At 36.5% G+C, this 16740-nt stretch overlaps 1 protein-coding gene across 2 annotated transcripts in view; it reads right to left on the bottom strand.

Annotated features, from left to right (window-relative positions):
• Positions 1-16740, bottom strand: part of kcnq1.1 (potassium voltage-gated channel, KQT-like subfamily, member 1.1) — a 102583-nt gene that overhangs the window by 54362 nt on the left and 31481 nt on the right. The window contains exons 3-13 of one of the 2 annotated variants that reach the window (NM_001123242.2): positions 12011-12137; positions 11822-11900; positions 10499-10595; positions 6946-7086; positions 6710-6820; positions 6528-6623; positions 6332-6433; positions 4646-4784; positions 4501-4536; positions 2290-2343; positions 2061-2187 (exon numbers count right to left, since the gene is read on the bottom strand). In NM_001123242.2, the coding sequence (NP_001116714.1) occupies positions 2061-2187; positions 2290-2343; positions 4501-4536; positions 4646-4784; positions 6332-6433; positions 6528-6623; positions 6710-6820; positions 6946-7086; positions 10499-10595; positions 11822-11900; positions 12011-12137 (1109 nt within the window). The remainder of the gene's footprint in view (positions 1-2060; positions 2188-2289; positions 2344-4500; positions 4537-4645; positions 4785-6331; positions 6434-6527; positions 6624-6709; positions 6821-6945; positions 7087-10498; positions 10596-11821; positions 11901-12010; positions 12138-16740) is intronic. The other variant, XM_087259518.1, reaches the window with a different exon arrangement.

Below are 16740 nucleotides of genomic sequence, written 5' to 3'. Positions count from 1 at the left end.
CTGATATGACCTGATATGAAGACAATAAGTCTCTGTTTTTTTTTTAAATTTCCTGACATTAAAATAGGATCCAAATCCCTCACATTTTGAGGTCCACCGCAACATGACGTTAGAGTGCGGCCCAAACCCCCCCTTCTACCCCCACCAAATGGATTGACAGCCACATATTACATGTCTCCATAGTAACGGGTATACTCATATCAATAAGACAGAACGTGCGCAAAACAACTGGGATTAAAAGATCTGTTCAGCTCTCTGTGATCATCAAATTTGATCAAGAATGAGTTTTACAAGTTTAAAACTTTTTAAAACAGTGCATGTTTGTAAGAAATTACAGCAATTTTACCGTCTTTACTACACTTTCACCACAGCCACATGTCAGTACAATTATGAAAGAAAATGCTTCAATCCCAGTTTGTGGACGTTAAATCAGGTTTAACACAACAGATATCCATACAGCTGTAGATATTAATGTGTATCCTGTCACATTTGAAGTGTAAAGTTAAACGCATGAGCTGTGTGTCCTCGCTGTGTGTGTGTCTGTGTGAACTTTGTAACGACATTGTGTGTGACTCATTGTTCTCATTTACTCATTAACTCCACTTCCAAGACATCAAATAATCATTGGGAAAGTTCTTGCTGTAGTATTTCTCACAGACGTTATGTGAGATCTGCTTCCTTCATGTATGTCACTATGCTGTTTATCTGACGCAGCCAAGGTGGAGATTGAGGCAAACTTTGATAGGCACATGGGAATGGTGGGCGTGCAGAACTAGCCAAGGCACAGGCCACAAAAACAGCTACATTGTGTTTAGAGCAAAAAATCCAATATTCTGAAAGCTATAATAAATAATCTTATGAGTGTTTTGAGCTGAAACTTTTCAGACACATTCTGGAGACAAATAAGACTTATTTTAAATCAAAAGGGGTAAAATAGGTGCCTTTAAAACAAAAGAAGACATTTTGAAGAAAGATGTAACCGCTGAATTCCAAAGGAAAAAGTCATATGCAAGTCAATGCTTACAGGTTTCAAGCTTTATTCAAAATATCCTCTTTTGTATTCAACAGAAGAAAGAAAGTCCAACAAGTCTAGAACAAGTAAAAGATGACAGAATTGTTAGTTTTGGGAGAACTATCCCTTAAAAGACATTCTGCATATTCATTAAATAGCAAAGGCAGATTTTCAGTAGGCAAATGATTTTTTTCTGTATATTAACAGATATTATATATATATATATATATATATATATATATATATATATATATATATATATATATATATATATATATATATATATATATATATATATATATATATATATATTAATAATACTAATATTAACAGATTAGTTGTTCACCACAAGAAAAGAATCATAAGCTACCAAAGTAAATTCTGCTTTCATAAGGATCCCACCAGAACTAGAAAACTGCACTTTAGGGAATCTAATGGACTGTGTATACCTCTAACAGAGGCATGCTTCATTAGATTATTCAGAGACAGGCTTGCTTCATTGCCTGCATAAGTAAATGGTTTGTAGTATACACAGGCTCTGCGTTGTTCCACATGCTGAACAGCTAATGGGGCAAAGAGATTCTGATAATGACCCCCTCTCCGGCAAAACATGGCCCGCAACATAACCACTTTTCATGGGAATGCTTTGGGGCCCTGAAACATACAGCGTGCTGTTCCTCTAGCCACGTATTCACTTGTGGTGGGTGGCCCTGGACAGCTGAGATCTGTTGGCGCATACGTGTTAAAAGTGATTTAAAGATTTGAGCTGGTGATCCAGTGATTGCAGAGATTAGCGCCATGATTACAATCAATTTACATTTAAAGATGCAATATTGTAAGTGTGAACTGCAAGAGAACGTTAACGCTGACGCAAATAAGCTAACACTTTTCTTAATTGGCCAACCACTAGATTTTCACATGGTATGTCATCCGCAACACTTCTGAAGGAGTAGTAATTCTGAAACTTACTGAAACTTCTGTAATTGACTGTCTGCTGTCTACAGTTGGTGGATAAACTCAGATAGATAAATGCTAGGTTCTTACTCACTGAGACACATGAGCGACTGGAATGAGCACAATCTCTCGCTCCGGCTCAGTCTCCATATCATCTGCAATGCTGCTGCTCCTCTGAAGCGTGGGCCGAGATGAGACCTCGAAAACCCCAGGCTTCGTGGCTACAGACACACAAAAACGCACACATCATTTCAGATTGAGAGAGTCCTGTCTTTCCTATGGGGTTTCTGTAACATTGAATCAGCATTATTTTGACTTCCCACCTGGAGGTGTGGAGAACTGGAACGAGGACAGAGAGTTCCAGGACGGCGCTCGTTCTGTGAGGAGAGAGATACAGATCACTGCTTTTGTATGGTGCATTTCTAATCAAACAGTGTGTGTTTTTTATGCACTGTATAACTGTATTGTAAAAAAATAAAGGGTTGTTGATGTGAAGTTGCATTTCCACTGAAACACGAGACACAAAATTGAATAGAATTTATCAACCCAGACTCATTCTGATTACGTACCCCTATATACAATTATGGAGATCGCGAAATACGTCCCAGGAGCTACGTTATTTTGCAGTTATTGTTTTCACAAATCCACCAGAGTCACCCCAACCCCCACCCCCCCTTTCCCAAACCCAACCAATAGTGCTTTAAAAAGCACCTATTAACCTGCCCACCGCATTCTCTAAACCCAAACGCAGTGTTTTAAAAAGCAATCCAAAAAAAGAAAAGCCCTTGCCTGATTTTTACCAAGTTTTCAGATTTTACCACACTCTCACCCTGTTATTTACTTGTTTATTTTGTTTTTTGGCTTCTGTTTTTGTCTTACCGGCTTTCTGGAACCGTTCTTTGCCGGACTTGAACCCTGTTGTCATGGTCAACTCCTCTCTGTTTCTCAAGTCTGCTGTGGTACATGGCGGGCTACTGAACAAACTGGTAACAGTGGGCAAGCCATCCATACGGAGGTAAATGGTCAGCTGGTAAGCGAGAAAAGGTATTGCATCATACCGCCCTGTGTCATTCGTTTTAAAGGCGAAATGCAGCCATATGTACCTCTAGCTACATAATTTGCAATCTCCAGCAATGTAAATAGGGCTACGTTATCAGAATGAGCCTATGTTGGAATGATTAGTGTCACCATTTAAAATGAAGTTATAAAAACTGCTAAGCATTTTTGAGCCAAATCTCCAAACTGTCCTATAATGTGACTGTCTCATGCAATAAGTTTAACAAATTAAAGCTTTAATAAAAAATAAAAGCAAAGTAAAATTATTAATAAATACCCCAAGATTATTTTACAAGTGGCTGTTTTAGTAAATGGCAATAATTATTTTTTCATCCATATATTTCTAAAATCTTACAAACTTTTTTTTTATTGTTTAACACTTAAAACCCTGTCCTTTGGTATGACACTATTTGTCACGATCACCAGAGATCTAACTCTAACAGATTGCTGGAGAACATTCACTTTCTTTCTGACTACAATTCTGACACAATATGAACTACAACTCCCTTCAGGCACCACACTCACACACCAGTTCCAGTTCTCCATTGATTACACACACACAGTTGGAAGCTGCTCAAGACTGATTACACAGACTATATAAATTACTCACTGTGACAGTCTTGTTTGGTTACCCTGCAACATTACGAAGCATTCTTCTAGTCTAGTCTTTCCATTTCTGACCCTTGCCTTGTTTTTATTATTTACGTTGTCTGCCGCCTGCATTGACCATTTTCCTGTGACCTGACTACGCTTCTGAATTTGCCTGTATGTACTCGTTTACCCTTGTGTTTGATTATACCTGTACGACTTCTCTTTAATAAAGCTGCACGTGGATCATCAACTCCATTGTCAGTGTCGGTATGTTACATTATTAATTTTAAATCAGCATTTCCATGGAAAACTAATTAATTGAATGACCCCATTCAAGACAATGTGACTTAAGGGCCCTGTGAAGCCCATGACCTGCACCTGTTAAGGTTTGTCTCTGACATTTCACATAGTTTTCATGACGTTTTTGGAACCATAATAAGTTTAAGTTTTGTCCTTTGGTGTAACATTTTTTTTATTTTTAAAAAAGTCTGACAAGTCATGGAGAACGGAAATATTGCCCATAATTCCAAATAAAAAATACAGCACTGTATTGAGCTAAGCAACTTTCGTGTCATTTTTAGTTTATTATTGAGAGTAGTTTTTCTTAATTGTTTGTTATGTCAAACCATAGGGCATTTTTACGTTACAAATCAGGAAAAGTAAAAAGAAAAGAGAGTTATTTATGTAACCCCTTACATATTCCTAAATAACAGACTTCAAACTGCATAAATGACAAATTTTTCTTCAAAAATGTTTTAACTATTTGACAACGACCCATATTCAGATATAAAAGATGAATGAATTATAAATAGAGTCATTTGGAATGAAAGATAGCGAGTGAGTTAAGACAAAGACGGTTTTAGTAACAGAGTCTAACTGGAGCTCACCATATCTTCTGGTTGTGTTTGTCCCATCTGAGATGACTGAGAGAGGAAATGAAGGATAGCAAAGCACTTCAAGAGCATGAAAGGTGAAAAAACAGAAATAGCAGAAGAAAAGATTGACAGTGTTCTAGTTGGTTGTTGGAAATACCTGACTGTTGAAGACTGGTCAGTGTCTCTTGCCTGCTGTCCCTCCCATCATCAAAGGAGTCATAGGTTATGGAAGGTACTGCAGGAGAATTCTGCCCGTTATTCCGGTCACTAATCTTCATTTTCCTCCTCATCTTCACCTTTATTTAGAACAAGCAAACAACATAAATAAATACAATTTTAATTTATGTACAGTTGAAGTCGAAGGCAAAATCCTCCTGTGAAATTTAAATTCTTTTTTCAAATATTTTCGAAAAGCTGTTTAACATAGAGATTTTTTCCAACACATTTTTAAACAATAGTTAATAAATAATTTTTAATAACTTAGTTATTTTCTCTTTAATGAAGTCATTGAACAACAGTGGTTTGTTCTGTAGCTTATTAAAAAGAAACCATTTCATAAGATGGCTAATAAAATTGGCCTTTTATATTTGTAAAAAACAACAAATCTGTCCACACTAGCCCTGAGTTTTCAAGAATCAGTGTACGAGGTTACATAAATAAATTTATTAATTTATATTTGAACTTAGCCAAAACACGATACTTGAGAACAAGGAATAGATTCAAAAGACCATTAGATAGAGAAAGATGAATTAAATATCATTCATTCATTCATTCATTTTCTTGTCGGCTTAGTCCCTTTATTAATCCGGGGTCGCCACAGCGGAATGAGCCACCAACGTATCCAGCAAGTTTTTTTTTTTCTACGCAGCGTTTAACAATTATAGTCAAATGAGATCCAGCAGTATATGCTTGATGAACAATCCGTTGTGCACTACACTCACCTGGGGAGGTGTGCTTAAAGCACCCAGTGACTGCCTGGAGCTTAGACGTGCTCATACGCTGCAGTGCATGTCAGAGTGTGTGTGTGTGGTCATTTAATGTGTGTTTTCTGCAGTATAGTGTGGATGGAGATCTTTTCAGAAACACTAGGTGAAACGCCAGTGTGGACGTGGATCATTTTCATTCAAAAACACAGCTTTAAAACTAAAACGTATTCATGTAAACTGGACCTAAAACTTGTTTTGTTTGGATCTTGTCCAGTTGTTACATCTTTTAGAGATGTAATTTCTTTTGTTCGTTAAGATTTTTACATCAACTGAGTTGTTTGTGGTTTATGGTTAAAAAAAAATTTAAACACTGAGAAAATCTTTTTTTAAAGTTGTTTATATGAAGTGCTTAGCAATGCACTTTAACTGTTAATTTTTTTAAAATATATTTACAGTAGTAAATTATGATATATTTTTATGGAAGATGATACTTTATACTTTACTTCAAATTCTAATATTTTTGGCATAAAATAAAAAATAATTCTGAGTTCAGTTCCCAAATAACGACATAACTTGTGGCTGAACTATCATAGTACGATGCACCATTTGGGAAAGAACAATGTAATTGGCCTTTTATATTAAAAAACAAAATTGTAAAAACAACAAATAGCTTTTATTACAGCCAATCTAGAAATAAGACATTCATCAGAAGAAATAATATTATAGGAAATAATGTAAAAATTTTCTTTACTGCATTAAACATTTGGATATATTAAAACTTTTGGAAAAAAGAATTAAAATTTCACTGGAGAACTTATCATTTTGCCTTTAACTGTATATGTAGTGTACATATATGTGTGAAAACAGTTTGTTCTTGTAGATTTATGCAGGCATCTCAGAATAGTTTGGTAGCCTACCTTTAATTTAGGGCTAGACCCTGAACTGCTGAGATTTCGTTTCACAAATAACTTGTATGTGGCAGAATCAGGGTTCAGCAAGGCGAAACACCTCCAGGACGCCTTCAGCATGAGAACAGAAGAAACAAGGTCTGACCTTCCTCATAAATGACAAATAATAATCAATTTAACATCTATAAACCACAAGGAGGGACACCTGTATGAGACTCGCAGCTGCAGGAATTTGCCTGTTGAAATGTTTTTGTCTCTGTTTCTGCTGTACCTTCAGAGCAAAACCGGAGCCCAGGATTCCCTGTGGGGAAATACTATCATTCTTCCCATACACTGGCCTGCTGTGCGAGGAACAATTGTTCTGGCTATTAAATCTCTGTTACTTACTGCAGGGAGGGCAAAAAAGGAGATAGCGAAGACAGAGAAACATGATGCAATAGTCTTTCCTATCCAAGTCTGAGGAACCTTGTCTCCGTAGCCAATAGTGGTTACTGTTACCTGCAGAAAAGACATTGACACACAACACCCTTTACTCAACATGATCCAATTCATGGCTGTATGCCTTCAATTATCCACCTCAAAGGCATTGTGTCTATGAAAGGTGTAGGTGGAGATGGACGTACCACACCCCACCACAGAGCATCGGCGTAGCTGCCAAACCCAGAGTTGCCGTGGTCATCCACCGCATCCTTCTCTGCCAGATACACAAAGTAGGAGGAGAAGATGAGCCCCAGGAATCCGATATAGAGAGTTGTGATCAGTTCCTGGAAAGAGGAAACATTCACTAAAAGTTTTCTTGCAGAAAAGTCTTAAAAAGCAAGATTCTTTAACTTTTGATGCATAAAAATATGAATAGAATAGCTCTAAATAGCTCTGAATTGCAACACAAACAAACATGGTGGTCATCTATCAACTAATGTTTTGCATATGGTGAATAAAAAGGAAATATAACAAATACGTATACATTAATCAAGCAAGACAAGCTCAATGAAAATAAAAAATATTAGGTGATATATATTTTTAAAATGGCGACGCAGTGGTGCAGTAGGTAGTGCCTAGGCACATATGGCGTTTCTGTGTGGAGTTTGCATGTTCTCCCTGCGTTTGCGTGGGTTTCCTCCGGGTGCTCCGGTTTCCCCCACAGTCCAAAGACATGCAGTACAGGTGAATTGGGTAAGCTAAATTAACTGTAGTGTGTGTGTGTGTGTGTGTGTGTGTGTGTGTGTGTGTGTGTGTGTGGATGTTTCTCAGAGATGGGTTGCGGCTAGAGGGGTATGCTCTGCGTAAAGACATGCTGGATAAGTTGGCGGTTCGTTCTATTGTGGCGAACCCGGATTAATAAAGGGACTAAGCCGACAAGAAAATGAATGAATAAATATTTTTAAAATACAGAAGTATAAATAGTGCAAGTAGAGTGTTTTTACTGAAAGTCCGAAAAGAAACGATGCACTTCAAAAATATTTAGATGATGCATTAAAATCTGTAAATATGTGGTTCAATGGTGCTTTTGGACTCTAATAGTAAGTTCATACTCTGGACAGTTAAGAGCATAGTGTAATACTAATGTACAGTTAGGTCCAAAAATATTGGGACATCAGCACAATTCAAACATTTGTGGCTCTATACACGAACACAATGGATTTAAAATGGAACGAACAAGAAGTGCTTTAACTGCAAACTGTCAGCTTTAATTTGAGGGTATATAGGCTGCAATTGACTGCAAAAGATTTGCAACCAAGTATTAAAAAGTGAAACTTTGATTTATGATTATTATTCTCTCCCATTACTTTTGGTCCCTTAACAAGTGGGAAGCACATATGCAAACTGTTGTAATTCCTACACTGTTCACCCGATTTGGATGTATATACCCTCAAATTAAAGCTGATAGTCTGCAGTTAAAGCACATCTTGTTCATTTCAGTACAGATCAATTGTGTTGGTGTATTGAAATTGTGTTGATGTTCCAATATTTTTGGACCTGACAGTATATAGTGCATATTTTTGGGAGAATAGTGACTCAGTCAAGCTTCATCATGAAATGCTATCTTTGCCTATGGTCTAAAATATGGGATATTGCTTTTGCAGATACACTCTGAATTATTTAAAGTCTAGACATAAAAGAGAATAGGGCTTCACTGCTATATTTTTGCTTCATTTGAAATGGCTCATAAGAGTCATTTCTCAATAAACTTTAATACATGTGGTACATTTTTTTAGGCTGAGCCCACAAGGACAGCTCATTATTTACTGTTATGCAGTATTTGACATATGATTCAGACTGTATGCTTACTGAAATATCAACAATGGCACTTTATTTTACAGTCCTGTTTCTTCACAGTCATCACAAAAACTGGAAAATAACTAGTAACTAACTCTAAACCTAACCCCGAACCTAATCTTTACAGCTTCTAAGCCAAGTGCAATTCAAGTACATATATTGTAAAATAAAGGGCTTCCTTTTTTTGTTGTACTGCTAAAGATTCCACCAGGTTAAAAGTGTGTGCAGGAAACACTGAGACTAAATTTGGTACTTTAATAATTTAAATCCTTTACCACAACACAGTGACATCTCAATACTTTGTACAAATACAAACCTCCAAGAAGACACAAAAAAAATAGCAAGCACGTATGAAATATTTGACCCAGAATTTGGTAATAACTTGCCATTGAAAGAGTGTGAATTCTAACTGAAACCCTGCAGTGTAAACAGACCGCTGATCAGTGTAATTGGTCCTTTTCATAAACTGCAAACACACATTTCCATGAGAAAAGAATAAATCAATTCTCTATTGACATAAATGCTTAATTATGAAGAGTTTTCACACTGGAGCATAACGTGCGGCTTTCATCACTTCCTGATGATGCTGCAAATGCAACCTCGAAATGTTCTGTGGGGGAGATTAGTTCTCTGGGAACTAGGCTTGCATGAGGCCTAGTTCCTATTCTGTAACTAGCCTATTATCAGGGGCGGACTGGCCATCTGGCAGACTGGGCACTTTCCCGGTGGGCCGACGTACTTTTTGGGCCGGGCTGATCATCGTCTTATGATCTTATCGTCCCATAAAAGGCTTAGCAGCCTATTGTTTTTTTCTGCCTTATTAATTGACGCTGCTGTGATCTGTGACTCTCTGAAAGATGCTTTTTTTCCCCCCCGGACAGACAGACCGGGTCGGCCCATGTGACACTCTGCAGCCCATTGGCTCATTTCTGTATTGACATTGGGGATGGCCCAATCACAAACTCCTATTTTGGGCTCTGTATGAGCGTGCGTCGTCTGTGTTTATTTGTCAAAATAGTCGAGAGTCAGAGAGAAGAAATGCAAGGGAGGCGCAGAGAAATCGCGGGAAATACACCGGCGTTTCATTTTGCAGTTCTGAAAAGTTCTCCGGTCATTCTAGTCACGGCTAAAAACGCAAATCACGTGACCACACACTAATAATAAATAAATAAATATGCAGAGTGAAGATGACGCTCATATAAGTATGCAGCTACACGAGGCTGTTTAGTGTCTGTTAATCACAATATCAAAATGAAACAAATTTGACTTATATTATGTCTTCATTGTTTAGATAGTGAAACAGCAAGCAGGATGAGGTGAAAGAGGATAAAATGTAACACTGTTCCCTTTGAAGATTTACCCATGCATCAGCAGGCAGTTTTTGTTATGTTTATTATTGAATATAGGTTGAGTGAATAGTGTATTGAATAAGCTAAATTGGCCGTAGTGTATGAGTGTGTGTGAATGAGTGTGTATGGGTGATTTCCAATATTGGGTTGGGGCTGGAAATGCATCTGCTGCATAAAACATGCTGGAATAGTTGGCAGTTCATTCCACTGCGGCAACCCCCTGATAAATAAGGGACATATGCGAAGAAAAATGATTGAATAGTGTATTTTTTAGAACTCAACAAATATCTTCATGGACAGTATACAGAAATGAAATTGAGATTAAAGTTTGTATTTATTTATTTCATATATATGGCTTTTGTGTTTTATAAAATATGATTTGATTAAAATACTGGACGTGCATAGATAGATAGCATTTTGATTGAATGTAGTGGGCCACTGTGGCCCAAAATGCCAGGGCCGATTTTTTGCCCCAGTCCAGCCCTGCCTATTATTATTAAGAATGTAGTGCACTGTAATGAATTACAAATCCAAAACACATCGTCTTCACCTGTCGATGTATAAACACTACTGATCCAAGCAACCGCCATGTTCCACCTTGTCGATCCACATGCAGCATTCGCAGAATTTGAAGGAAGCGGACTCCTCTGTAAACAATATCAGCAAGACTTACAACAGTGCAAGAGAATCACTTTAATTTTTGCACATAGTATTAACAATAAACATAGTAAGCAATGGTTTAAATTCAGAAGAGTAGTTTTTTGCACTTTAATATATCCGATAGAATTGACATACATAAAAATAAAAAAAAAGAGTGATCTGGTCGCCAATGGATTACTATGTACAGTTGAAGTCAGAATTAATAGCCCCCCTTTTAATTTTTTTCTTTTTAAAATATGTTTAACAGAGCAAGGATATTTTCACAGTATGTCTGATAATATTTTATCTTCTAGAGAAAGTCTTATTTGTTTTATTTCAGCTAGAAAAAAAGCAGTTCTTAATTTGCAGATTTGTGTCATGGGCAAGGCATCTTTCTGCACAGTGACTCTAGCTTCGTTGCTAAATGGCTAACAAGGATTTTATTGAGATATTAACTCTGCTTTATGTGCTTTAGGAATGCTGAAAAACAGCATATATTTGTTCTGCGCTGTGCCTAAGTCCACTAGATCCTTTCAGAGGTGCACCCAGCTCTGTGAGTTCATCATCTCCTCCAGAAACTACACCTGGATGATGGAGTCTTTTAGCAGTGCTTTAGACTGAGCCAAGCCCAGTTTGATGAGCTGTTATCTGGTGTCAGAAACAGGATTTCCCCATAGGACACCAACAACAGGTACTACATCATAATCATGCCCCTATAAAAGCAAGCTCCTGATTGGTTAACGCAGCGCAACTGTCCCCTCAAATCAGATTTTCCAACTCAAGCAGTTCGCAAAAAACACGTCGTTCGTGCCACCTCAGTCATGCGAAACACGACGCAGGATGTCTATTCTTGTCTTTGGATTGACTTAACATGTAAATCAATCACACTTGCTGCTTTATCCACGTCTGGTGTGAACACAGCATCACAATTAAATACTTTAATTTCACACCACCTGTAAAATCAAAAACTCTATACTGAACTGATTTGGCAGACTAGACAGACAGTAGTTAAACTTGCGAAACGTAGATTTAAAGTTAAAAAAAAAGGTAAACAGAAAGGTCTAAAAGGGCACAACAGAGATTTAGTACCAGGTATAACTGAGAATGTGACTCCATCTATTTTTGATCAAAAAGATCAAAACCCATTTTATACCAGGTGTAAACAGGGCCTGATTAACACAGTACCACAATGTATAAAGAGACCACAGTGACTTATTTGTTATATTAACCTTACCTGACAGCAGAGGTAGCAAATACCTGGCCATTAGAGCCAAATGCCAATACTATAATAGAAGCCACCACCACAATCAGGTCTAGAACAAAAACAAAAGAAATGTAAACACGTCCATAGTAACAACACAATCTAGTTAGGCTTTGTAAACACATCCCAAAAAGTGAAAGTGATTTCATTGTAGACACTCACCAATAACAGAAATTGGCTTTCGGGCAAAGCGAAGCCTGCCCAGAATTCCCACATATTTACTCCGGCATCCAGCTGACCACAGACGGACCACGTACTCCACACCAAAGAACATTACCAGCACTAATTCCTGCAGAATGAAAGAGACAGACACATTGTGCTTACACAAAAGGGCACTAAAGGCATATATTAGTGATATTATGCGCTCGTGACAATGAGAAATTATTGTAAGTGAGACATAACGTGAGATTTATTTGAACAAAACAGTGTGAGGATAAAGAACTAATTGATTCGACTTTGACATCATGTAAAATGCTGTGTTATAATAGAGCGCTGTAAGTATAGAGAGGTCATTTATTTGAGCGATGAGACGTCTGCTTTGAGAATGGATTTAATAACACAGCTTTATTATGTGGGCAATGTGAAAGGCTGTCATTGTAGAGCTCGGCAGCTAGATATCTAGATATTTCTCATGAGGAATAGTATTGCCTTTTTGAAATATTTATGAGGTATACCCAGAACAAAATCCTCCAGTGTGCGCTGTGCACCTATTGCTGAAATCCCATGAACAGACACATAATGAACGCTCTGTTGACAAGATTTTGATTTTTGAATAAATGAACAGAAGAATAGCGTTGGTGCTCCACAAGGCTGTGTATTGTCATCGGTTCTGTTTTCCATTTACACGAATGCATTTCACAAAGTGAATCGGTTACATATTTTCAGTTTGTTGAAGATAATTTTGCATTAATCAAAAGGAGTAGTACTCGTAAAGGTACAGCTTGGAAAATAAGTATTGAACATGTCATGTTTTTTTCCATGAATAATATTTCTAAAGAAGCTGATGATATTGGATTGAACCAGATTTTGGTAAAAACCCAAACAATAAACACATATACATAAAAAAACAAAAAAAAAAATCTGAAAACTACAGTGTGTTACAACAATGGATTGACACACTGAATAAGTACTGAACAACCAAAACACAGTATCTGTTCAACAGAGTGTAAAAATCTTGGTTCTGTGGGTTTTGTCTATCAAATCTGATCCTTATATATTTTTTTCAATTAGATTCAAGTCAGGTGATTGGTTGGGCCATTCTACAGCTTGATTTTCTTTCTCTGAAAGCATTTGAGAGTTTCCTTGGCTGTGTTTTGGATCTTTGTCTTGCTGAAATGTCCACCCTGGTGTTATCTTCATCATCTTTAAATTGTAGATATTGGACTGAAGCAGCTGATAATAATTTACATTGACAAAGGGCAGAGGATTGTTAAATAACTAAAAAGAGATTTCAGTTGCTGTCTGGGCATTCAGTGCCTTTCTACACCTCACTTTCTTCATGTGTTCAATACTTTTTCGCTGTCATTTAATTTTATTATGCATAACTTCATTTGTAAACTAATTAGATTTTTTTCTTTTGCTTATATGGATTTCTTTGTTTTTTACCAACATCCAGGGAACATTTCAAGTCAACAGCACCTTTAGAAATATGTTTTCTGAGAAAAATGGTGATGTGTTCAATACTTATTTTCCCTGCTGTATATTAAATGCTCTTAAAACAAAGAAAATTCTGTTTTAGAGGAAGTAAAAATTATGTTACGCCCTTATTTTGAATAACAATGTCCCTAAAAATATGTCTTAAGCTTCTCCAAACCACAATATCTGCATCTTTAAAGTGGCAGGATAATCCCACGCTAAAAAAGCCTCAAAGATGGCATTTCATAAGGCAGCTCAAAACATTTGGAGTATCTACAACTGGTATGGTCAGGTTTTTGAGCAATGATTGAAAGTGTGCTGACTTTTTCAATAACCGTGTGGTTTAGCAGGTCAACAAAAAAGTCATGTCTATAATACAGTGCAAACTGACTCAAAAATTATAGGCCATGATCCGCCTTCTATGGATGAAATTTATGTCATGCATTTGCAGGAAAAAAGGCTTGACAATACTTAGAGATTCGACACATTCAGCTAGACATCTTTTCACATCTTTACCCTTAGGCAGACGATTTAGACTGCACACCTTTTGAACGGCACCTACTCTATATGGTTCATGATTTAAAAACACTTCTGGCTCTAATGTATCTGTATTTATTTTGTTTTAATTGAACTGAATTGAATTTAATTTATAATGTTTGTACAAATGTGTTTGTGTTTATAGCTCGCTGCAAAATTCCGGACAATTATGCTTTACACACCTTCACATGATTTACATACCTTTACATACCAAAATATTTTACAAATTGTAAAAATGTTACCTGCTTTTGACATTTCAGACCTTGTTTTTTCTTTCTAAATATTTACAATCGATATATATATATATATATATATATATATATATATATATATATATATATATATATATATATATATATATAAATAAAAACTCTTATTAAATTCATACACTAGAAGATTCAGTGCATAGTGCAAAAGATATTGTATAATGTGTATAGCTAATAGTGTGTCTTTTGTGACAGAACTAGTGCTTCAGTCATCCTTTATTACGAAACGCTACTTTTGCAAATGTGTAAAATATAGGACATTTTTATGCTGATCTATTCAAAACCATTAATTTAAACACCTGGCTTAAAAAAGAATACAGTAACACTGATATGCTTTTGCATCACTAATCTCTTAATGAACTGGAATAAGTGTTTTAAATATACCAAATATTTTAGTCATGCATGGATTGTAGTTTGCATAGCATAAAGCAAACAACCTTAATATACATGGCATGCTTGTAACAGATGCGTATTTAGACCTCACAGTATCAGCACAGGGTTGTGTGAAAACATGGGACGGCTGGTTCATGGTCATGGCCAACAACAGCAGTTGCCCTCGTCTGCTTCTTAAAGAAGCGAAAACAAAGGAAGGCTGCGAGTCTGCTGAGCGCAGGCCCTTTGAGAGCTGCGAGAAACCAGACATGTATGAGTTATGAGGCTGGCCGTGAAGCCCACTGTCACATAAGCAGTCTGGAGAGCTGCATGTGGGTCTGAAGGAGCTTGGTCAGCTGCCTGGGGACGCTTTCTGGCACGGGGCCGGATGAGTTCGCTTGCCTAGCCCGCCTAAATCTTCTCTGAAAATTCAATGAAAATTACAGGCACAGCCCTAGCCTGTGGGAACAGGCAAAACATGAAGGGGTAAAACACATAGTGACAGAAAATTGAGTGGAACCAGCAGAGGAGAGACTGTGCGCAGCTTGACTGAAAGTAGGCCATCTCGCTGTTTACAAAGTCAAATGCAGTTTATGTGTAGGAATATTTCAGAAAAGCACAAAAACCTGCTACTAGACTCATCACTATTTCTTATGCTGTAAATAAATATGACAATACAAATAGTTTCCAATAAGACCCTGTAATGTGCAAACATGGACCAACCCATAGATTTCCATCATAAAAATGAAAATGTATTCTACAGCCTTTTAATTGCAGAGTGAATTTAATTAAGTATATTGTAAGTATCTGTGGATTAAGTTTATAATTTTATATTGTTGATGTACATGTGTTACAACAACAATAAAATTACAATTAAAGGGTTATATAATATAATATAATATAATATAATATAATATAATATAATATAATATAATACAATCACAAGGTTATTTCCAAATGTAAGTGATCCAATATATATGTCATACACTGTAAACCCCCCTACCCCCCATTTGCCGTTTCTGTGTGGAGTTTGCATGTTCTCTCTGCGTTCGTGTGGGTTTCCTCCGGGTACTCCGGTTTCCCCCACAGTCTAAAGACATGCGGTACAGGTAAATTTGGTTGGCTAAATTGTTCGTAGTGTATGAGTGTGTGTGTCTGTGTATGTGTGGATGTTTCCCAGAGATGGGTTGCGGCTGGAAGGGCATCCGCTGCGTAAAAACTTGCTGGATAAGTTGGAGGTTTATTCCACTGTGGCGACCCCAGATTAATAAAGGGACTAAGCCGACAAGAAAATTAATGAATAAAAACCCAAAAAGTTTAAGTAACTCAAACCGTTTGAGTGAAACTGATTGCAACAAACCATTTAGGTTTATAAACTAATCCTAATGAGTACTGTTAACTTAATCCATTTGAGTAAATGAAGCAATTTGAGCACAGTAAAACCCAACAAATGAAGAGAACTCAAACCAACTAAGTACTGTAAAACTCAATAAGTTAAGACAACTTAAACCGTTTGAGGAAAATGATTGCAACAAACCATCTGAGTTAAAAAACTAATCTATGATGAGTACTGTGAACTTACTCCATTTAACTTGAAGTAATGAGGTATTTAATTAAAAGTTCAAAACTCTTTTCAAATGAGTATAATTACCATTCAGCAAGTTTTGAGTTAACTACAGTCATTTCATTTGATAAAGTTGACTGTTGGGTTTTACAGTGTACATAACTGACACTAACTACGCTTTTAAAATTTAAATTTATTTATTTGTCTTTTTTTGTGTGTGTAATTGTAATTTTATTTTGTTTATCCGAGAAGGGTTAGGGATCATATTTGTTTGAATTTTTCTGTAAAACCATCCTGCCATTTCTGTAAAATTTTAATAAACTGATGAAATATCTTCATAGCTCATAAAGTCAATACATTTTTCATGAACTAAAGGACTAAACTAAAGGACCCTAATCCAATCAGAATATGTAATACTAAAAGTGAATCATACAGATGTCACCAAAAGTATTAAAGGGATATTTCACTCAGAAATGACAATTCTGTCATCATTTTCTCACCCTTGACTTGTCACAAAC

Source organism: Danio rerio, chromosome 7, assembly GCF_052040795.2.
Source record: "Danio rerio strain M-AB ecotype USA chromosome 7, GRCz13ab, whole genome shotgun sequence".
NCBI classification, from domain to species: domain Eukaryota; kingdom Metazoa; phylum Chordata; class Actinopteri; order Cypriniformes; family Danionidae; genus Danio; species Danio rerio.
Note: the sequence above shows the minus strand (reverse complement) of the source record. Positions and strands in the feature narration are given on the sequence as shown.